General features: G+C 46.2%; 1 protein-coding gene and 1 non-coding gene across 2 annotated transcripts in view; both read left to right on the top strand.

The window, feature by feature from the left end:
* The window catches only part of LOC101693633 (diphosphoinositol polyphosphate phosphohydrolase 1), a 119,880-nt gene extending 110,963 nt beyond the window's left edge, over window positions 1-8,917 (top strand). The window contains exon 5 of the mRNA XM_004770653.3: window positions 497-8,917. Within this exon, the coding sequence (XP_004770710.1) occupies window positions 497-675 (179 nt within the window). The 3' untranslated portion in view covers window positions 676-8,917. The remainder of the gene's footprint in view (window positions 1-496) is intronic.
* A 12,939-nt stretch (window positions 8,918-21,856) lies between these two features.
* Window positions 21,857-21,963, top strand: LOC123390672. Its single transcript, XR_006605212.1, has one exon. It is a non-coding gene; the product is annotated as a U6 spliceosomal RNA (small nuclear RNA).
* Window positions 21,964-23,539: the final 1,576 nt, after the last annotated feature.

Here is a 23,539-nt window from a genome sequence, read left to right as displayed (position 1 = left end):
AAAAAGGAAGAAAACAGACTGAGAAGTTAGTAGGGATGGTTACTTTTAAAAATATTTTATGATATATGGATATATAACTCTTTAAATTCTGAAATAAATAACTGATTATAAGGCAGGCAGCCCCATAATTCTGGAAGCGGACGTTCGTGCTGATTTGTACAGAAGATGGGGGTGCTGGCTGGGCTTCAGGTGTGTACCTGCGAGCCGGGCAAGGCCCAGAGGCCCCGGAACGTGAGAGGAGACCAGGAGGGCGGGTTTCACACAGTCTGCTTCTCAGATGTCTTCCCTATCTTCTGCATCAGACATCTGTATGGTATTTAAAGCATATACTCTTGTAGGGAAAGAAAGGGAGGAAAAACATCTTCGTAATGCCCAGTTTTAAAGTCTTGATAATGTTGCTTTTCTGTTTTCAGCGACCCTTGCTCCCAAGCTGAAGATCAGAAGCCTGCAATCGCTTCCCTTTTGTCCTCATTTCTTCTTCTGTCTGCCCCCACAGGAAGGAAGAGAGAATGGTTTAAAATAGAAGACGCTGTCAAAGTGCTGCAGTACCACAAGCCGGTGCAGGCGTCGTATTTTGAGACGTTGAGGCAAGGCTACTCGGCCAACAACGGCACCCCGGTCGTGGCCACCACGTACTCGGTTTCTTCCCAGAGCTCCAGGCCAGGCGTCAGATGACTGAAGACTTCGCGTAAGAGGAATGGAAATTGGAAACTAGACTGGGGCGCAGATCTTCCCTCCCTTGCTCTTTTCACCTCTCCTCACAGGCCTCCTCTCCAAATAAGGCATGATGGGCAGCAGAGAAAGGGGTTCTTGATGGTGTTGCTATTTGGTGTTAAGTGATGGGCTTTTTCTTCTCTTTTTATGGAGGGGGTGGGGGGTGGGTGTGTAATTTGTAAGTACTTTTGTGCATGATCGGTCCCTCCCTTTCACACCCCTACAATTGTCTAGAGAGACAGACAGCCTTCCCTCGGCCTTGGATTCTGAAGTGTTCCTGTTTGTCTCACCCCAGCCCTGGCCAGACGTTTTTTTCTTTGATTTTTAATTTTTTTTTTATTAAAAGATACCAGTATGAGATGAAACCTTTCAAGAATTTGTCCTCTAATGAGCTGTTCAGTACAGGAGGTTGGTCACTTCCCCCGGCAGGGTACATTTATCTACACATTATATACTGGGCATATAATATGTAAATAAATGACTTTTAGAAGAGGAATTTAACTGTTTAATTTTTCAAGGTTTTTGTTTCGTTTTTTAAATTCGGGGTGTTTCTGAAATGGAGAGCCTCGCAGTTAATTTCCCTTTTTGTTTTTTGATGCTAGTGGCTAGGTAAATGTCCCTGTCCCCTCTCTTTTCCCCAGTCACTGACTGTAGTTACATAGGGTACGGAAAGAGTTTAGCTACCTTTGTAGCACTCCCAGAACTCATGGCCTTCTCAAAGTTGTGTTTCCATTGCCAAGAAAGACATAGAAAGAAACCAATTTTCTTTTCTATTACCAACCCGGGAGCAAATGGCCTCTGCTCAGACCTGGAGAAACAATGATAGAGATTGGAGTCCTCTGTACATGTTGACAGTAGGGATTTGAACTGGATTCTTGGGATCACCATCTAAAAATCTAGAGCATCAAGCACTGTTTCTGTCCTGCGGGTTGGAATTTTTTCCATTATGCTACTTAACCGCCAACAGTGGCTTCTCTCCTTGTGCATCCATGCCTTACACCATGCTGAACTGGACATTGTCCTTGTGCAGAATCATCCACTGGCCTGGGCCAGTGCAGGTGTATGGTCCCATCCCCTCCTTGGGTGACCATGTTTAAGTTCCCGAAAATTACATGGGAGGATGATCCAGGTGTCTGCTTATCTTTGCGATGTGACAGCACTTGGAATTGCACCATGGAGCATGCTCAGAAATAGTCAGTGTGTCTCCTCCTGAGATGTGAAAGGTCCATCTGCTGAGAAGTGGCATGGGAGAACGCTGGGTGGTTGACTAGAACGACATCGTGCATAAGCCTGCTGCAGACTCGTGTTGGTTTTTGATACAGGCTATGTGCTGGCTTCGTTTGCCAGTTGTGTCATTTAGTTGGGAAGTAAGCAGAACAGGGTCTTGAGATGGAGTGGTGAGTCTAGGAGAGCGGACACTGTTAGTCCCTGGCTTAGGACATGCCGTTAGTGGCATCTTCCTTTGTCAAAATGTAGCCAGGATGTGAAATGAAAATCGTAGTTTTCTTTATTTAAAAATTCTAATAAATACTCAAACTTTGAAAAGCTTTTGCTCTTCCCTCCCACTAAAAGAGATGTATGTATACATATATATATAAAGATGTAGGCCTGTGTCATTCAGTGTTCAACATTTTGAGGGGACATCTTTCGAAGAACTTTAAATTTCACTGTATGTCTCTCAGTTTGTATCTTCTTTCCCAGTCTTGAGACACAGAACCACCAAAGGGTGCCCACAGTTTCCCTAGAATACCGTCCTACCTCTGGGAAAGGCATCCTGTCCCTAAACGGTCCCAGTGGACAAACCACACCACGGGATCTGAGTTTAAATACCAACTCGCTGTTCGCATTTCTTGCTCTAAAACGAACCGACTGCCACTTGTTGCCCAATGAAGAGCAGTCTGAGCTGCTGCCCATGTAAGCAAAGGAGAAAATGTAATAGGTTCAACCAAGCACTAAGTGGAATCCAAAAGACGTTCTTCCAACTAAATTCTGCCTTTACGAGATGGACTAAAAGTACTCTGCAGGAAAACAAGCAGGACTCCTAAAAAGAGAACTGCAGTGATGCTAGTAATTTGTGCGTTTTTTCATGATCTAAAGATGTTTTTACTGGGCCGGTGTCACAACAGAGGACCCTACCAAGTCCAGTGTGGACTGATGTTGGCATCTTTGGGTCAGGAGAGTGAACTGTGCCCAGAGGTGTTTTTCAGTGACATGAATGGGTCCTATTAATGCAATTAACTGGAGAGATTGTGCTGATGCTTTCTTAACGGACAAAAAGAAGCTTTGTCCAACACCAGAATTGTGGAAACTGGTGCTATTTTTTGTTACACTGGGATCCTGATGAGCGAGAATTGGTGTTCCTCCCTCCCTGGCACCGTTAACAGCATGGCTATCTTCACAGCTGTGTAGTCATAGCCCTTCTGTGATAGATGACTCAGACCCATGGTCGCGGTGGCCGTTACTCTTCCCCAGAGAAAGCAAGGAGAAACAGAAGAACGCACACAAGTGATCCCACTCGCAGAAGCTTTCTTGGACACCACTTTGCTGTGAACTCTGCAGGTACGCAACTCATTCAAGCTTGACACAAAAAGGTTGCTGTGTGTGGCGCAGACGCAGTCTCACAGTGAGTTTGCCCTTCAGGATGCTGGTTTATTACTAGGGCATCCATCACAGTCCACCGTGCGCCGGATGGAGAAAGCACTGGGGATTTCACTTTGTTCACTTCGTTTTCAGTTTATCGTTTTGCAGCCACTGGGGAAGCATCAGTGAGGTCATGCCATCTTTTTGGACCAGGGCGGTGTGTGTGTGTGTGTGTGTGTGTGTGTGTGTGAAAGAGAGAGAGAGAGAGAGAGAGTAGGGCTACCAGGAGTCGGCTGTATCCGATTTGTTTGTAGCCTTGCAGAATGACGTGGCCCATGAAACAAGAGTCCTGATCTTTCTCGTAGCAAACCTGGCAGGATGGAAAAGTTAACGAATTGACAGTTTTGTTTTTACAAGTGTCCGCTGCCCCATCTGCCCTGCGTGGAGAGGGCTCCTGCGATGCTGAGTCTGAGCTGAGGCCATCTGGAGGGATCAAAGCGTGTGGGAGGAGCACCACCCCCCCCCCCCACCCCCCCCCCCCCCCCCCCCACCCCGGTGAGGCCTTGGAAGGCCTCGAAGGTGCAGGATTTCCGCCTTCCGCCTGGCACGGTATAGCGCCATAGAGCCGGGAGGCCTTGCCTCTCGGGGCCTCTGGGGAACAGAGCGGGTCACTGCTCCCGGGAGGCTTCTGCAGCAGTTTTGTAAACGCATTGCTACACAGTCAAGTTCCTTCGTGACACATAATTTCTGTTTTGACATTAGGAGTCAGTCCATGTAAGGTCTTTTAGACTTGCTTAGAAGAAAAAAAAATTCACCTTTTGTTGCAAAAAGCGGAATAAAATGTCCACGCAGAAGTGTTCTTCCTCCTTCTTCCCCTTTCTCTTGCCCACACACAGTTCTTGTTGGAGGCCCCCTTTTCCCCCCAGAACATATGTAATCAGAGAAGCAAGCCAACTCTCACCGGACCTGGCAATGCATCTCACATTGTACTGTATGTGCTTGTCGTTTCCACCTAGTGCTGGGGGAGTGCCTCTGTTGGTCTCCCCACCTGACCTTTTTTTAAAACAGCTTAGCCTGAGCCGCATTTCTTTTGGTTCCTTAAAAAGGATTTAATAACCACAGTGCGATCTTTGCCACGACTGTGTGATTTTTAGTATTTCTGAAGTGTTCTCGAATCCAGCCTTGTTGAGAGGAAATTTGGAATTAGAAGAAATACCTAGAGAAGTCGTCACAATGGGCTCAATTTTGTTTTTAAGGTAAATGAGGATTAGCTCTTGTTTATACTCCAGCCTTGTCCTGGTCCTTTCTGCATTTCAGAACACCCATGTTTATAACAAATAGGAAACCTGTTAGCTCAAGAGGCTCTGGGACGAGGAGGTTATCTAATGGTGATTATACAAGGCAAGGGCTCTTGTGGTTCTTGTTCTCGAAACTCTGAAAGAGGTCAGACCCGAAGCGACACAGGTCATACTGCCCTGCCGAGGTGACAGCCATTCCTTCTGAGCCCTGCTGGGATGGAACCTGTTTCCCCAAGGCCATGGGGGGGTGGCTTCCAGGCTGGGTAGCTGCCGATGTTTGTGACCTCAGCCTTGCTCCATCTGGGCACCCATCTCACTCAGAGTAGGTGAGAAAGCAGCGCATGGTCAGCCTAGGTTCTCTGGGGTGAGCCCTGCAACAGAGACTTCACTGTCCTGGAAGAGCTGGGTTCCATTGTCGTTTTAGACGATCACTCATAAAGCAGACATTGGAGATTTTCAGGGAGTAAATTGGGAAGCACTGGCTACAATCCATGAAAGCCACTGTTGTCTGTTGATTAGGTAACTTGAGGTGACCAGAGGCCCTGGGAACCTGGGGATGTGAGGCAGACTCTAATCTGGAGGCCAGCAGCCTTTCTGCTTCCACCTCGACAGAGGCAGCTTCACTCTTTGACCACATTTTTGCCGTAGCTGATGACCTTTTGGGGATGTGAGAAGCCTGATCAGAACATCCGAGCAAATGATACCTCTCACTCTCAGATTCATGAAATAGTTCGCCCTCCTAGTCCCCTTAAAAATGAATAAATAAAAAGAGAAAGAAAAGATGCTGTTTGGTGAGGGTGTGGATGCACTGCTTGAGCTGAGGCGGGTAGTCCCCTGATTCTGTGTCTGCAGTATGAAGCTTTCTGAGTCAAAAAGGCATGTCTCTCCCCGGAAGCTTTATTTATAGTGAAGATTTGGTGAGCTTTAGTCTTCTGAAAAAATGAGATGGTCCACTTGAAGGGGAGCTCCACAGGGAAGCCACATCAACTCAGAATTCACACCAGGAGGGATTCTGCTACAGAAGAAAGTGCCTTTGGCCAAAAAAGCAAGATTAATATCTAAAAGGTGGACAAGCATTGCTTCTGTTCCTCCAGCAACCAGTTGTTTAATAATTAACTCTCGGTTTCCTTTGGTTTACATTCTCAGTTCTGAACCCCATACAGAAGTCCCTAGAACATACCAAAAAAGGCATCTAAAACTCTGGAGATTGGCTTTAGAAGACCCAAAAGCAGCCGCATTGTCATTTTCCAGGTTCCTCGCCATTTTGACATGCTGCCCGTCCTTTCACACTCTGCAGCCAGCTCAGATGTGAAGACTGGATTCATTGACTTGAGGAACCTCAGTTCTGGTTCTGGAACAATTACCTGCTAAATTGCCTACTGCCTGTGGAAGTTATCTGTAGGGTGTACCTTTCAGAGAACATTTCAATGGTATAGTAAAATTCTTATGGGCTCACGGGCCCAATCAGGCATTTAGATCAAAACTGGAAGTCTTTGGGGCTCCTTGGAGAAAAAGCAAGTCACCTAAATCCCAGTGCTGGGCCTTGAGACCATACTCCCCTCTGCCTAGTATGGGGTCAGGTGGCACCTGCAGGAAATCATTTTTCCAGTGAGATTGCCTGTAAGTCCCTTGGGGAGGAATACCCATGTAAACCTGTTTTTCTGAGCACTTTTATGCCAACTTGAAAATGGTAAGCTAAAGTAGCCCTGACCCCATAGCCTCTGTCCCCCTCTTTATTGTCCCGAATTTGGGGGGTTAAAAGCTTTTCAGGGTTAAACCCTGGTTTTTAACCTCTTTTTGTTGTGGAGGAGATGAGTCACTAACAGATGATCTAAAGGAGACTCTAGTTTTGATTTCTCGAGTACACTGGCATAACAGATGTGACTTATGGCTGGGAAAGTAGAACCTGATGGACTTCTACTTTCCGCACCAGGACACCCCCACACCAGAAAGGAGCTTCCACCGGGGACAGATCTGAAGTCAGGTTTGGGAGAACCTCCAAAGTGCTGAAATGCAGAGAGGACTTCAGGGGCCTTTGCTCCGCAGCCGGGTGGCTTTTGTTCTCCCAGGAACATGGAGGAGCTCCAAAGGCTATGGCAGACAGTGAAGTCACAGCGCACAGACTCAAACCATCCCTTTTGCCGCTTCTCACATGGCTCGTGCATGTTTTGCTCAGAATCCAAGGGGACCCTCCTCCAAAATCTCACTGGCTTCAGGTGTTTTGGTTAGCCTTCAACAACCTCCCCCTTTCTCTCCCACCTGTGGGTGGACAGAACTGTGTCTGTTGCTCCAGGCACAGATGTGCGAGTCCAGGGCCCAGCAGCACAGTGTGGTGTTTAGTGGTCAGAAAAAAAGTCGGTCCACTCTGCTAACAGTGTGTGGTGCAGTTTCATACACGTCGGGTCTGTTTTTATTGTTTCGTGGTCTGAAAACCTTCAAGCTCCAACCTTACCCTCCAAGAAGAGGCAGATGGTTAGACTAAGAAACCTTCAGTTGGTACTTCTGTCTTAGGAAAGATTGCTGTCGGTTTGCTGGGTGCTTAAGGAGTCAGGAGCATTTGAGGATATTGGGAGCTGTTGTAAAATTAAAGCAAGTGGCTCTGGCTTACCCAAGTGTATCAGAGAGAGGGCGTGGAGGCCTATTAGTAGCCTCTGGAAATCAGCTCTGGCCAGCCCTGCCTTCGTTGCAAGGACCTTACCTCCTGTCCTCCAGTGATCTTGGGAGGGATGACGCCTAAGGAGGCGGCGAGGCTCTGCCTCCTGTTTGCTCAGCTGCAGGATGTGGCCTCCAAACAATAGGTTTTTTTAAGGTGCTTCCTCACCATGATTCCCTCCACATCACTCACCTACCATCAGCATCCGACAAGGTGAAATTCCCCGGGACCATTCCAGTTCTAAAATGGATGAACTAGATGTGCTGCCTCCCCTTTTGCAAGTGTATTGTCCAGATGCAATCTCCCTTTGGCCAAGTTGGACAAGTATTTCCAGGGAACCCCTTAAACTGAGGCAAGTAGCCAAGATGTTTTGAGTTTTTCCCCCCAGAAGGCAGAGTCTTTGTCCCTTCTCCCATGTGCACAGACATTTTAGCCGAGTCTTAAAAGATCAAGTCCAGTAATGTCTCCATTACTTAAAAGATCAAGTCCAATAATGAGACAAAAGCTAGGGGCCCATGCCCCCAGGAACTAGTCCCCTGGGGGATCTCATGCTCAACCTAGACTGTTCTGATCCCACCAGAAGTCAGCTGCTGTCCCCACCCATCAGGGTCCCCCATATTCCCCAGAAAGCAAACAACTTGGGCTTCCTGTCATTAGGTCACCAAGTCCTTCGGTGACCAGTCTACAGACTGAATGTGTGTACCACCTGCATGGGTGGTGTGCCTCCTGCTTGCAGAAAGGGTAGAAAGTGGAATGTCCAGCGGCCTGAGTACTCACACCCTTGGAGAGGTTGGCAGGAATAACTCCAGTGAGTGCAACAAAACAGGAAACCAAGGAACCGCGATTGTACAGAAGGATGGGTTGGTTTTGGTCCTTTTACCTCTTGGGACCTGATGCTGCAGTAAACTGGGCTTTGAAATAATATCACACTTACCCCAACCCAAATGCACTCTGGGACTTCGGAGCTCCCAACCCATGGGTGCATGGTCTTTCCATTTTTTGTTTCCAAAACAACCTTGCTTGGTATTGCATGGAAAGTTCCAGTTTTCCTTCCTACCCACTTGGGGCCACCTGCGCAGGCCTGGCCCCTTCCCCAGTATCTTTACAGCACTCGTAGGAAGATCTATGCAGTGCCCTTTGGAGCAGGGGAGTGGAACTTGGTCCAGATAAAGCAGCAGAAACGGAATTTTCTTGTTACCTCTTCTCAAGGAGGGTGTTTTATGTTTTTCTTCATGCCTCTGTTTCCTGTGGGTACAGTCGGGTTGGGAGGGAGAGCTGAAAAGAAAAGGAAACGGGGTCCAGCCAGTCCAGGTTTGGGTCCGAGACAGATGTCCAGCTGATGTGAGTCCCACTTTCCCCCCCTTCAATAGCAGGCCAGTCATACGTAACGATTCTCCTTTACTAAGGTGTCTGCTTCTGTGGTGCCCACAACAGAGGACAGACAGACCCCTCCCCTGTAGTCTGGATAGAGCTTCAGTACTTTCCCTAAAGTTCCATCATCCCCATAGCCCACTCCTTTTTGTAAAAACAAATGCTTAATCCTGTGAGCGTGCTATTCCTTTCTGTGTGTTAATCAGTTTCCTTCCATTGGAGCTGTGTGGGAGGGAAGGGCATTGGAATTGTAGGTTGTAATCTTGTGCCAACCAATAAAAACCAGTATTTCACACACGTCCCTGCTTAGTGTCTGGTCTCTTCTTTCTTGAGATTTTCCATGAATTCTTCACATCAGTCCTGCTTTGATTTTTTTCCGCCACTCTCTGCTGAGGTCTTGAGAGTTGCCCTCAAGGTAGGTCACAGGTGGCCCTATGGACGGTCTGATGTTCAGGAAATTCAAGTGAGAAGTAAATTGGAGAAGCCCCACAGCAGGCCATGAGAGACTCGGCTGCCGGGGCCCCAGGGAGACCCAGGTGGACTGCCAGTGCCCAGGGCTGAGAGGGCCTGTCCCCTAAGCCAGTAAGGCCTTCCTCAGAGCCCAGAGGACACAAAAGGGACAGAGAGGTGAGCCACATCGAAGACAACATGAAAGCACAGCCAGATGTTGCTTTCCCGCATGGGAGCAGGAGCTGGGCATGGTCAGGTTGGGAAGTCTTATGTCCCATCCTTTCCAGTGACTTTGATCGGGGCTGCTGATGGGCAGGAGCCGTGTTTTGAAGGTATGTAGTGGTAGGACTTGCGGGCAGAGGACAACAGGAGGACCACCATCGTTGGGAGAGTGGCACTGAGTGACCTAGAGACAGATGGAGAACACATTGAGCTGTTGTGAAAAATAAAGCATGGTGAGGCTAAATTTTGGAAGACTACAGAAGCCAGGCCAGGGAGTTGAGCTTCATACTCATGACACGTTCTTGACCAAGATAAGGATAGCCCTGTAATAGCAAACGTGTTTGAGGAGGAGGCAGCAGGAAAGATTGAAGGGGAGCAGATTGGAAGCTTGTGATTGCCTCGTGCCTGAGCTGATCCGGACTTGGGGTGAATGAACCTGGGATGAAGACAGGAATAGAGAAGGGGGAGTAAACACTGTATCACAATCAAATAAGCATGTCCATCCACTGAGGTAGGCTGGCCTTCCTGGGATTCTGCTGGCATCACCAGTGGCCAAGTTTTGGTACGTCAACAAACCTGATAGAATCCGTGTACCCAGAGGGTCACAACCAGGACGAGACTGCCACGAATCTAACTCATGAGACTCAGATGGACGTGCCTGGATGACAGTTGGCTCTCTTGTACAATGGCAAATGTCAGACCAAGTTCACCGGGCTAGTGTACAGGCTATCTGTGTGAGTAGCCAAAAATAGGCAGGAAGTGGGTTGCTAAACAATAGTAACCCGATGACTTCATTCCACCTCAAGGCGGGTGCCCTACCAGCTGGTCGGGCGCCCTTTCCCTCTGAACTCAGATTCTGGGGGCCTCCTTTGTCCATCCTGCGATGATCCCCACCCCCCATCAAAGGATTCTTTCTTTTGCCAGATTCAGTGTGCATAATGAGGCCATGAGCTTATAAATACTGACACAAGTGATGGGCTATACTTCGGGAACTACCAGATAGCCATCTGTAACTAGGATCTGGGGTTCGTGGAACTCTCCACTTGCCGTGTCCAATGAGGACACGTTGTGTAGGGGTCCCGTCCCCATCACTTCACAGCTTTACGTGTTGCTGGTTCCCCCATTGAACTCAGGGTAACTTCAGGCTCTAGGATTATCTTGGCTGCAGCCCAGGCTTGTGGCCACAGAGAGAGAGGTCTAAAGAGTTCCCAAAATTTGGAGTATGGGTGAGGAGAAGAAATGAGCCCAGAGGCCCCCGTGCAGCTATGACACTGCTGGAAGGCTCCTCGCGATGCCTACTCCCTTTGTTAGCCTGGATGGCAGCTCTGAGCACCCAAGCCAGACGAAGTAGGCACAATTCTTGCTCATCCCCCACTCAGGCTGGCCCCCGTCCCCACTAAAGACCTAATCACTGGTGTTAGAAACCATGGCCTTGTTTGCTTTCTGGTTTCAGACATATTTGGGGTGTGAAAGGTTTATTTTCTCTCCTAGGTCTTGTGACACCTGACTAACATCTCAGCCTCTGAGGGGGCAACCGTGTGGCCCCATGTTCTGTGTCCCGAATACCAGCAATGTGCTAAACCTAGGACACGCAGTCCTCACAGAGGCACCTGCTTGGGTAACAGATGGCACGAAATAGGAGAGATGACAGCCTGGGGATGTAAGCCACCAGGGGTGGGGCGAGAGGGGACAAGGGAGAGAGCTCAAGCAGGAGGACCATAGGAGCATGGGAAAGAGTAAGGGAGCCGAAAGAGGGAGGAAGGACTGTCCTACGTTGAGAGGCTGCCTGCCAGAATGGAAGGTGTAAGCATCACAATTAGACCCCAGTTCGGGTCTCAGCTCAGCTGTGTGCCAGGCTCTTGGATTTTGGACAAGGTACCATCCCCATTCCCTCCTGTTCAGTGGTGGAGAAGTCCACTTGTGCTTGCTGTGAGCATTAAATAAGTGGAAGAATGTGTGTGATGTCCAAATTGCTGTGTGATCACTCAGTGGTAGCTGGGAGCGGACACCTGCTCAGAGATGGCCAGGGGCTGTTCTGGGTTCACTAAGTAACAACAGAGACAAATAATCACAGTGCAGAGTGACAAGTGTGATCCAAAGAAGGCTGAGGGAGGGACTGCCTCCTTCCCAGAGGATGCAGGAGGGGTGTAGGAGTTCTCAGCAAAGGGAACAGCATTGCCAGGCTAGGGCACAGCAGTGTGCTCGTGTGACAGCAAGTTTGCCGGGGCTGGAACACAATACAGAGAGTGGACAGGGAGGAGAGAGAGGTAGGAGGGGCCACAGGAAGATCAGCCGGGGTCAGGTGCCTTGGCAGGCTGTTTGAACTTTACTCTGCGTGACTGGGAAGCCAACAAAGGTTTTAAAACAGAGCAGTGACTGCATTGGGTTGGACATTTGAGGAAGACGATACCACCATCTGCTGAGCCCGTGTTCCAGGCCTTTGCACCAAGCAATGTGTTCACGACTTTACATTTAGTCTCTGCTTCCCTGCAGTGCACAGGGAAAGACCTGTGATCCCTACCAAGGTCTGGTAACGAGAACGGAGGCTTCAGGAAGCAGACCACTTTCGAAAGGAACTGGACAGACTAATTCGAAAAAAATCGTAGGGTCAAGTGCCAAGGATGTCTAAAGATAATTTTGAAACACTTCAAGGGGAAATACAGGGGGACTATAAGGGAAGTCTTGTGTTCTGTCAGCATCAAGACTGAATATTGGGGATGCCCAGCTGACTCAAGTCTGAAGAGTATGCATCTTGACCCCGGAGTCGTGAGTTTGAGCCCCATGCTGGGTGTAGAGATGACTTCAATAAGTAAACAAACCTGACCTGAAAGAAAAAGAAATCAGGTGCCATAAAAGACTTCATAAGAAGAGTCATTAAAGTGATAGAGAAATGAAATGGGACAGGGGATCAAGATGCAGACCCACGTGCATGTGGGAAAATGTTAAGAGCCAGAGGAAATGTGCACTGGAGTGGGGAGAGACTGGGTTCCTCGGTAAATGGTGTTGGAAAACAAAATTAGCCCCTTACGTCACAACATGTGAAATTAAGTTCACAAATGTGTAAAATGAGTCCTAAAACTTTAAGAATAAAATACAGAAGTTAAGGGGCGCCCAGGCTCAGCGGGTTAAAGCCTCTGCCTTCAGCTCAGGTCATGATCTCAGGGTCCTGGGATCGAGTCCCATATCGGGCTCTCTGCTCAACAGGGAGCCTGCTTCCTCCTCTCTCTCTGTGTCTGCCTCTCTGCCTACTTGTGATCTGTCAAATACATAAATAAATAAAAATATTTATTAAAAGAATAAAATACAGAAGTTAAGTAATGTATCTGAGGTCACACAGGTAATAGGTAAAGAAACAGTATGTCATTGAACCTGAGAGGTCTGGTGTCAGACCTTGGCCTCTAACCCACTTGGCAGTACTCTGTCCTGGTCCCTTTAGACCGCTGCCTGCACTGGGTGTAGAGATGACTTCAGAATAAAATCTTGGGGCGCCTGGGTGGCACAGTCCCTTAAGGGGCCAACTCTTGATTTTGACTTGGGTCTTGATCTCAGGGTCACATGCTCACCTCCCGGAAATCAAGAGTTGCAGGCTTTACTGACTGAGTCACCCAGATGCCCTGAAGATACCTTTTTTAAAATAAATCATTATCCTTCTTTGGCCACCGAACGCTATCCAGCCAGTGGCAGGTCTAACCTGTCATCACTTCATTACTCACTTCCACACCATTATTTACTCCCATCTTTCTGGGCTGCATGTTCTTCCCCTGCAGCCTCCCTACAGAATTAATTCTATCCCCCAGTGAGTCTATTCCTTCCTGTACACCACTTTGCAAGAGCTGTAACTGCCCAGAGAAAACCAGATACCATGGGCTCATGCCTCCCCTCCACTGAGCCCCCAGTGCCACCCATCCACGGCCAGTGACTGCCACATTGGAAACCCCAAAGGCCACTTTTCTTTTCATCTCACTTCTCATCTGACCCCTCCCTTCTCACATTGTTGTCCCAGGCCATTCTTCTGATTGTCCTCCTCCCCAGAGCTTTCAGACTAGAGTTCTAACTCCTTAGCTGAGATCCCAATATCTTTTGTGATTTGGCCCCTGCCCACCTCTGCAGACCCTTTTCCTGCCCCCGACTTTACCCTTTACCCCTGATCTCCTCGAGCTTCTTGCAGTTCTCTAAATACATCACACACCATCAGCTAGTCCACAGCTCACATAGGCCATGCCCTCCTTTGGGAAAGATCTGGGAGATTCTCTCCCCTTGACCTTGTTGTGGAATTCCTGTACATGCCCTTGTTCCGAAGGCATTCTCTGAGGCAGGGAGACTATCTTATCTCTCTGTTCTAGTTGTCCAGCTGGGTGGTCAAAGCAGCTACCTAGGAAATGTGAGTTAGAGGAAGCAAAGGGCCAGATGGTATTTGAGGAATGTGCCCAGCACAAGGAAATGTATCCTTTATGTCACCTTGGCTTTGGACAGCCATACCAGCCGTGCGCACATACGCCCCTTCACTTTCCCCCAAACTGGGAAGGAAGTCAGTGTGGACCTGCTCTCAGGGATCTAGAAGGGGAGAAATTCGGAGCAGGGGGAGTAGGAGCACCATAGCAGTCTCTCACCTTTCTCTTCCTGCCTGAAGTTTGTGAGTTAGAGGGGGGAATTGGGGAAGGTGCTTCTGTAGGGGTTGGAGACCTGCAATTCCTGCTATTTCCCTTCTCTCTCAGCCCAGGATTCTGTGAACTTTCCCAGACCTAGGGCAGGACCTAATGGAAAGCTGGTCCCTTCTGTGGGACCTGTGTCTGAGACTAGCAAGGGAAGCCAAGCTGGGTTTGAGACCGAGAAGGGTAGGACAGTCACGGGGATGTGCAGGTGCAGGGGTGGAGTCAAGAGTAATTACTTTAGGGAACTTGGTCTGAGAAAGTTGAGCATTAGAACAGCTAATATTATTTGAGCAGTTCACAAAGTACTCTCCCATCAGTTCAAACGATTCCTGGAATACTTTACTGCCTAATAATCGAGCAGGGCCCTGACCTTCACAGAGACCCTGAGATGCAGGCACTTTGGTCCCCACCTCCTTGTTGAGGGAGCTGAAGCCTGGAGCCGCCGAGCACAAAGGAAAAATAGGGAGGTGGGTCAGATTCAGAAGGTGAAGGACAGCTAGCTGGAGGGAAGCAAATACCTTGCAAGTCAGGCCTCTGGTGCTGTCAGGGGCTGGCCAGTCAGAAGTTCCCTCCAGCCGCTCCTTCCTTCTGATGCACCTTAGGACCCACTGAGTCCCTCCTCCCTTATCCCTTCAAGATACGAAGCTCCAGGGGCGCCTGGGTGGCTCAGTGGATTAAAGCCTCTGCCTTCGGCTTGGGTCATGATCCCAGGATCCTGGGATCAAGCCCCACATTGGGCTCTCTGCTCAGTGGGGAGCCTGCTTCCTCCTCTCTCTCTGCCTGCCTCTCAGCCTACTTGTGATCTCTGCCTGTCAAATGAATAAATAAAATATTAAAAAAAAAAAAAGATACGAAGCTCCAGTGGGGACCACCTGCTGGGCCTCCACCTACTGGCCTTTGGAGGGAGGGTGAGTCTCCTTCCAAAGAGAAATTTCCAAAGAGAAATTACCCATGTGAAGGGGACTTCTGCATTTTGGGGACCTGGGGTGGAACGGCCACGGAGGAACCTGGGCAGTCAAGGCAAGCCCAGGACTGGACGGAGGCCGGTTGCCAGGCTGGGACAGGCCGTCCTGCTGGAACTTCTCCCAGCACCTGTGGGGACCCCCCTGTGGAGAGAGCCCCCAAAACAACAAGAGATGGCCTTGCTCCAAGGCCCCACGCCTCAGCTCCTCAGACCACCAGGGATAGGACAGTGGCAGGAGCAGGGACTATGGGGACCCTCTGTGTCTCAATCCCTCTGGCCTTTATCCCAGAATGGGCTGGGGGCCAAGGCTGACCCCCGGCCATGGTCTTCTCCAAAGCTCTTCCTCCACTCCTCCTCACTCCTGCTGCACCCGCCAAGAGAGACCCCTGGGCTTCTGAAAGAGGTGGACCCCAGCTGGTGCAAGGCCTGGGGGTGGGGAAGCACAAGGCCTGCAGGCCACACACCAAGCAGCTTCACACAAGTGAGCCAGTGTGAGCAAAAGTCTAGAAGGAAGTATCCTCTGAAGTTGGGATTATGAGTCATTTTATTTCCTTCTTTCTTACATCATATATTCTCCAACTGTTGATACTAATTTTTTTTTTTCAATCAGGAAGGAAATAGGTGCTTTACTGGCTCAGTCAGCTGAGAGTCAGACTCTAGTTTTCAACTCAGGTCATGATCTTAGAGTGGTGAGATCAAGCCCTGTGTTGGGCTCCATACTCAGCGTGGAGTCCTCTGGGGATTCTCTCTTCCTCTTCCTCTTCCTCTGTCCCTCCCTATGCTCATACACTTGCTCTTTCTCTAAAATAAATAAATGAATCTAAAAAACAAACAAACAAAAAAGAAATGCACTATCATTATTTTTTTTAAAAAAAGAGGAAAGAAAAGAAAAAAAGGAAATAAGTCCCTTACACATAGGGAGCCTTTTATTATTTACCTACTATTTAGTCCTTTTATGTTATTTCTCTCAAGCAACAGTAATCTTTTTGTTTTTCTTTTAGATTTTACTTATTTATTTGACAGATAGAGATCACAAGTAGGCAGAGAGGCAGGCAGAGAGAGAGAGAGGAGGAAGCAGGCTCCCCGCCGAGCAGAGAGCCCGATGCGGGGCTCGATCCCAGGACCCTGGGATCATGGTCTGAGCCGAAAACAGAGGCCTTTAACCCACTGAGCCACCCAGGTGCCCCAAGAAACAGTAATCCTATTTGTGAGGTGGATATTATTAGTTAATTTTGGAGTTAGGTACTCTGAGATCCCATGGTGTCGAACGACTAACTGAAAGGCACAAAGTGGCAGCGAGGAGTGGGGTCAGGGGATTTTGAGCACGGCTGGGGAGGCTGAACGTGAGCAACATGATGGTGGCCAATAAGATTCTGCTGCAGTTCTTGGTTCCTCTTTCTCTGTGTGTCTTGCCCTTCCCAAACCCCAGGATTCGGTTCATTGAGTCACATCATTAAATCTAATAAATCATTTATAAAATAGGGGCACCTGGGTAGCTCAGTGGGTTAAGCCTTTGCCTTTGACTCAGGTCATGATCTCAGGGTCCTGGGTTCCAGCCCTGCATCTGGCTCTCTGCTCGGCGGGGAGCCTGCTTCCTCCTCTCTCTGTCTGCCTCTCTGCCTGCTTGTGATCTCTCTCTATCAAATAAATAAATAAAAATTCTTTTTTTTTTAAACAGATTTTTATTTACTTATTTGACAGAGAGATCACAAATAGGCAGAGAGGCAGGCAGAGAGAGAGAGAGAGAGGAGGAAGCAGGCTACCTGCAGAGCAGAGAGCCTGATGCAGGACTCGATCCCAGGACCCTGAGATCAGGACCTGAGCCGAAGGCAGAGGCCTAACCCACTGAGCCACCCAGGCACCCATAAAAATTCTTTTAAAAAAATCATTTATTGTCGCTCTTGCCAGCAAGAACGACCCGGAGACGTGATGGGTGGCAAGCTTCTTTATTTGTTCGTTTTCCTCTCTCGCTTTTTTCTGTGTCCCACAAGCAATCTCCCCACTATATATATATCCACCGCCTGGGCCAATCACCGTTCTAGTTACGCGCCCCTCTCCCTGATCACGCAGTGCGCACGGGCTCACCCATGTCTGCCGTCAGCCAATCAGTCTCGCTTCGTCAAAACCCCCGCACTTCCGCATACGTGACTCCTTGCATCTATTGCATGGCTCTCCACAATTTATAAAATAAGTATGCACTGATAACCCACTGGGCATTCCCTTATTTTTTAAGGCATTCTTTATTTATATATTTTGAAGCTTTACTGAGGCATAATTAACATATAATAAATTACACATATTCAAGGTGTACACTTGGATAAATCTTAACATATGTGCTCAAATAAAACAGTCACAACCAAATCAATGATCTGATCATCACCCCCAGAAGTTTCTTTATGCCTCCATGATCCCTCTCTCGTAACCATCATGCCTCTATCCCCAAGCAAACATGAATCTGCTTTCTGTCACTCCCAATTAGTTTGCATTTTCTAGTTTTATAGAAATATAATCACACATCATAAATTTTTTATGTGTTGCAAAGTATAGATTCTAGTTGATAATTTTTGCATACAGATATCCAATTGTTCCAGCACCATTTGCTGAAAAGGCTGTCCTATTTTTAGTTTGCTTAGTATTTTTATCATGAAAGGATGCTGAGTTTTTGTCACATGCTTTTCTGCATCTATGAAGATGATCATGTGGTTGTTTTCCTTTGCCCTATAAATGTGCTGGCGTTGATTTTGCTAGGAATTCACCCTTGCATTCCTAAGATAAATCCCACTTGGTTACGATGCATAATCATTATTAATGGGCCATTGAATGTGATTTACTAGTATTTTCTTGAGAATTTCTTATCTATATTCGTAAGGAGTATTGGTCTAGAGTTTTCTTACAGAACCTTCTCTGGCTTTGGCATCGAGATAATGCTGCCTTCATAGAACATGTTAAAAAGTATTCCCCTCCTCTTTTTTTTTTTTTTTTTTTTTTTGAAGAGTCTGAGGAATGTTGGTGTTAATTCTCTTTTTGATTTTTGGTAGACTTTACAAGTAAAGCCATCCGGGGGACTTTTGTTTGTTAAGAGGTATTTAAATTTATTAAGATTTAACATATGGTCTGTCCTGGAGAATGTTGGGTGTATATTCTGTCATTGGAGGAGTGTTCTGTATGTCTATGTCTTTTAGGGCTAGTTGGTTTCTAGTGTTTTTTACGTCGTCTGTTTCCTTCTGTAAAGGCTAGTCTGTGCATTATTGAAAAGAGGGTCCTGATGTCTCTAACTCTTCTTGTAGATGTGTCTGTTTCTCCCTCAGTTCTGTCATTGTTTGCGTCATACAGCTCTTTCGTGAACTGACCCTTTTATCAGTATATAATGTCCTCCTTTGTCTCTTGTAACAGTTTTTGATTCAACATCTGTTTTGTTGAGGGGCGCCTGGCTGGCTCTATCAGCAGAGCACGTGACTCTTGATCTGGGGGTCATGAGTTCGAACCTCATGTTGGGTGTTCAGATGACTTAAATAAGTCCTTCAAAACAAATAAAATAAAATAAATTTTGTATAGTATTAGCAGAGCCACCCTGGCTGTCTTTTGGTTACTCTCTGCATGGAATACGTTTTCCCATCCTTTCACTTTCAGTTTATTTGTGTCTCCCTAAACCGAGTCTCTTGGGACACCTGGGTGGCTCAGTGGGTTATGTGTCTGCTTTCAGTTCAGGTCATGATCCCGGGGTCCCAGATCAAGTCCGCATCGGGCTCCCTCCTCAGCGGGGAGCCTGCTTCTCCCTTTCCCTCTGCCTGCCTCCCTTGTACTCTCTCTCTCTGACAAATAAATAAATAAAATTGTTTTTTAAAAAAATAAATAAATAGGGATGCCTGGGTGGCTCAGTCTGTTGGGCATCTGCCTTCAGCTCAGGTCATGATCCTCGGGTCCTGGGATCAAGTCTTGCGTCAGGCTCCTTGCTCAGTGGGGAGCCTGGTTCTCCATCTGCCTGCTGCTCCCCCTGTTTGTGTGCACACTCTCTCTGTTTCTCTGACAAGTAAAATCTTCAAAAAAATTTTTTTAAAAATTAAGCGAGTCTGGGGCGCCTGGGTGGCTCAGTGGGTTAAAGCCTCTGCCTTCGGCTCAGGTCATGATCCCAGAGTCCTGGGATCAAGCCCCACATCAGGCTCTCTGCTCCGCGGGGAGCCTGCTTCCTCCTCTCTCTCTGCCTGCTTCTCTGCCTACTTGTGATCTCTGTCAAGTAAATAAATAAAATCTTTAAAAAAAAAATTAAGCGAGTCTCTTGTAATCAATAGATACTTGGATCTTTGGAAAATATTTTTGACCATTTTAAAGTGTACCATTCGGTGGCAGTAAGTACATTTTTTTAAAAGATTTTATTTATTATTTATTTGACAGACAGAGATCATAAATAGGCGGAGAGGCAGGCAGAGAGAGAGGGGGAAGCAGGCTCCCTGCTGATCAGAGAGCCTGATGCTGGGCCCCAATCCCAGGACCCTGGGATCATGACCCGAGCCGAAGGCAGAGGCTTTAACCCACTGAGCCACCCAGGCGCCCCGCAGTAAGTACATTATTGTACTTACACAATAAATGTTGTACACAACACCACAATCCATCTCCAGATCTTTTCCCTTTTTTTTTTTTAAAGATTTTATTTATTTATTTGACAGGCCGAGATCACAAGTAGACAGAGAAGCAGGCAGAAAGAGAGGGAGAAGCAGGCTCCCCACTGAGCAGGGAGCTCAATCCCAGAACCATGGGATCATGATCTGAGCCGAAGGCAGAGGCTTTAACACACTGAGCCACCCAGGCACCCCTCCAGATCTTTTCTTCATCTCTCCCCAAACTGAAACTCCACACCCATTAAATAATAATCCTCCATTTCCCCTGCCCCATCAGCGCCCAGCAACCACGATTCTACTTTCTGTCTCTGAATTTATCACTAGAGTATGTAAAATACTAGGTATCTCATAGAAGTGAAATCATAAGCATCTGTCTGTCCTTTGTAACTTTTTTTTTTTTTTTTCCCCACATAGCCTAATGTCTTCAAGGTTCGGAATGTTGTAGATATGTCAAAATTGCACTCTTTTTTAAGGAGGAATAATATTCCATTGTATTATATGTACCATATTTTCTTTATCAATTTATCTGTCCATGGGTGCTTGGGTGCTTCCATGTTTTGCCTACCGTGAATAACACCGCTAGAACACAAATGTACAAATATCTGGCCGAATCCCTCCTTTCAATTCTTTTTTTTTTTTTTTTAAAGATTTTATTTATTAATTTGACAGAGAGAAATCACAAGTAGACGGAGAGGCAGCCAGAGAGAGAGAGAGAGAGAGAGAGGGAAGCAGGCTCTCCGCCAAGCAGAGAGCCCGATGCGGGACTCGATCCCAGGACTCTGAGATCATGACCTGAGCCGAAGGCAGCGGCTTAACCCACTGAGCCACCCAGGCGCCCCCTTCCTTTCAATTCTTTTGCGTAGAATTGTGTAGAATACTTGGGTAGAGTTGCTGGATCATACAGTAATACTATTTTTAGCTTTTTGAGGAACTGCCATACACTTTTCTATAGTACCTGTATTTTCTACATTATCACCAGCAGTGCACAAGAGTTCCAGTTTCTCTACCTCCTCACCAACATTCGCTTATTTTATGTTTTGTTGTGTGTGTGTGAATGGCATGTGTGTGTGTGAAGTGGCATCTTGTGGTTTTGATTTGCATTTCCCTAATTAGTGATGTTGAGCATCTTTTCATGTACTTACTGGCCATTTGTTAGGTTCTTTGGAGAAACATCCATTCAATTCCAGGGAGATCATTTGTATTCACTTATTTCAGTTAGATCATTTTTTAAAATAATTTTTTAATTTTTTATTAACATATAATGTATTATTAGCCCCAGGGGTACAGGTCTGTGAATCGTCAGGCTTACACACTTCACAGCACTCACCATAGCACATACCTTCCCCAATGTCCATAACCCACCACCCTCTCCTTATCCCCTCCCCCCAGCAACCCTCAGTTTGTTTTGTGAGATTAAGCGTCTCTTATGGTTGGTCTCCCTCCTGATCCCATCTTGTTTCATTTATACTTTTCCTACCCCAAACTCCTCCATGTTGCCTCTCAACTTCCTCATATCAGGGAGCAGTTAGATCATTTTTAAATCCATTCTGCGGTCCCGGGGCGCCTGGGTGGCTCAGTGGGTTAAGCCTCTGCCTTGGGCTCAGGTCATGATCCCAGGGGCCTGGGATCGAGTCCCGCATCGGGCTCTCTGCTCAGCAGGGAGCCTGCTTCTCCTCATCTCTCTCTCTGTCTGTCTCTCTTCCTATTTGTGATCTCTCTCTCTGTGAAATAAATAAATAAAATCTTAAAAAAAAAAATAAAAAAAAATCCATTCTGCGAATCTGTCTTCTTTTGTGTATAGTAAAATATATATGAAAGTTACCATTAAGTATACAATTCAGTGGTATTAAGTACATTCATAATATCTTACCATCTTCACCAAGCTCTGTCTTTTCATTGGTGAGCTTAATCCATTTACATTTAAAGTCATTAATGGGGAGCCTGTCTGGCTCAGTTGGTAGAGCACAGGACTCCATCTCCAGGTCTTGAGTTCAAAGCCCCACGTTGGGTGTAGAGATTACTTTAAAAAATAATAATAATACAAAATAAAGTGATTACTGATATTAAAGGATTTATTTTTGCAAGTGTTCCTTTCTAGATGTGATCTTTTTTGTTTCTCAATCCTTTCAATACTGCCTTTTTTCGTGTTTGACTTTTTTTTTTCCTAGTGTACCATTTTGGTTTCTTCTTCATTTTCTTTTCTGTATATTTCCTCCTTGTTTTCTTAGTGGTTACCATAATTGTAAAATTAACATCCTAAGGTTAATAGCTATTTTTTCATCAGACACCATGAAGGCCAGAAAGAAGTAGGATGATATATTTAAAGTATGGATAGGGTGCTCATTTCAGCAGCATATATATGAAAATTGGAATAATACAGAGAAGATTAGCATGGCCCCTGCATGAGGATGGCATGCAAATTCATGGGGCATTCCATATTTTTAAAGTTATGTTTACCAAAAAAATTAAAATAAAGTACTAACAGGAAAAGGGGGAGAACTGTCAACCAAGAGTTCTATATCTAGAAAAACTGTCCTTCAAAAACGAAGATGTTAAGGCATTCCTGGATAAACAAAAACTCATGGGATTTGTTGCTAGTAGACCTACCCTACAAGAAATGTTAGAGGGAAGGGTGCCTGAGTGGTTCAGTGGGTTAAAGCCTCTGCCTTTGGCTTATGTCATGATCCCGGGGTCCTGGGATTGAGCCCCACATCAGGCTCTCTGCTCAGCGGGGAGCCTGCTTCCCTTCCTCTCTCTCCACCTCCCTCTACTTGTGATCTATGCCTGTCAAATAAATAAAGTCTTTTTAAAAAATATGTTAGAGGGAGTCCATCAGAGTGAAACAAAAAGGCACTAGATGATAATTCAAAGCCACATAAAGAAATAAAGACCACTGGTAAAGGTAACACATGGTAAATATTTTAAAAACAAGTATTATTTTATTTTTGCCATATTTTTGCCATTTCTTATATGATATAAAATATGCATAAAACAATAATCATAAATCTATGTTCACATGTACACACTGTATAAAGATGAAGGGGGTATGGAATTGGACAGAAGGCATTAATGTATGCTATTAAAACCAAGATGGTATCAATTCAACCTAGATTGTTATAAATTTATCTATTTCTTCTTAAGTGAACTTAGGTAATTTGTGTCTTTCTATGTGTTTTCCATTTCAACTAAGTTGTTGAATTTATTGGCATAAATTTGTTCCTAATAGTCCCTTATTATTCTTTTATTATCTGTAAAAATTATTGTGATGTCACCTCTCTTATTCCTGATAACTGGTGATTTGTATTTTTTTCCCTGATCATTGTGGCTAGAGGTTTATCTATTCTGTTGATTTTAAGCAGCTTTTGGCTTCATTGATTTTTCTTTATTTTTCTGTTTTCTGTTTCAAAGATCTTTGCATTGGTCTTTGTTATTTTCTTCTGCATACTTCAGTTTCAGGTGAAAGCTGAGGTCATTAACATGAAATCTTTCTTCTTCTCTTTTTCTTCTTCTTTTTGTTTAAAAGATTTTATTTATTTATTTGACAGAGAAAGACACAGTGAGAGAGGGAGCACAAGCAAGGGGAATGGGAGATGGAGAAGCAGGCTTCCTGCTCAGCAGGAAGCCCAATGTGGGGTTCTATCCCAAGACCCAGGGACCATGACCTGAGCCAAAGACAGACACTTAACAACTGAGCCACCCAGGCACCCCTACATGAGATCTTTTTAAAAACAAAACAAAACAAAACAAAACAAACAAACAAAAAAAGCATTTAGTGCAATAAATTTCCCTAATAGAGGTGCCCCACAAATGCTATGTTGTGTTTTCATTTTCATCCAGTTCAAAATATGTCCTAAGTATTATTTTTAAAAATTTATTTTAAGTAATCTCTATACTCAACATGGGGCTTGACCTTACAACCCTGTGATCAAGAGTCACATGCTCTCCCTACTGAACCAGTCTCGCATCTCCCTAGTTATTTTTTTTATCTAAAGGTGTGTTACTCATTTTCCAAACATTTG

Source organism: Mustela putorius, unplaced genomic scaffold (genome assembly GCF_011764305.1).
Source record: "Mustela putorius furo isolate JIRA1106 unplaced genomic scaffold, ASM1176430v1.1 tig00000135_pilon_pilon_pilon, whole genome shotgun sequence".
Lineage (NCBI taxonomy): Eukaryota > Metazoa > Chordata > Mammalia > Carnivora > Mustelidae > Mustela > Mustela putorius.
The sequence above is the reverse complement of the archived record's forward strand: the minus strand, read 5'-3'. Positions and strand labels throughout refer to the sequence as shown.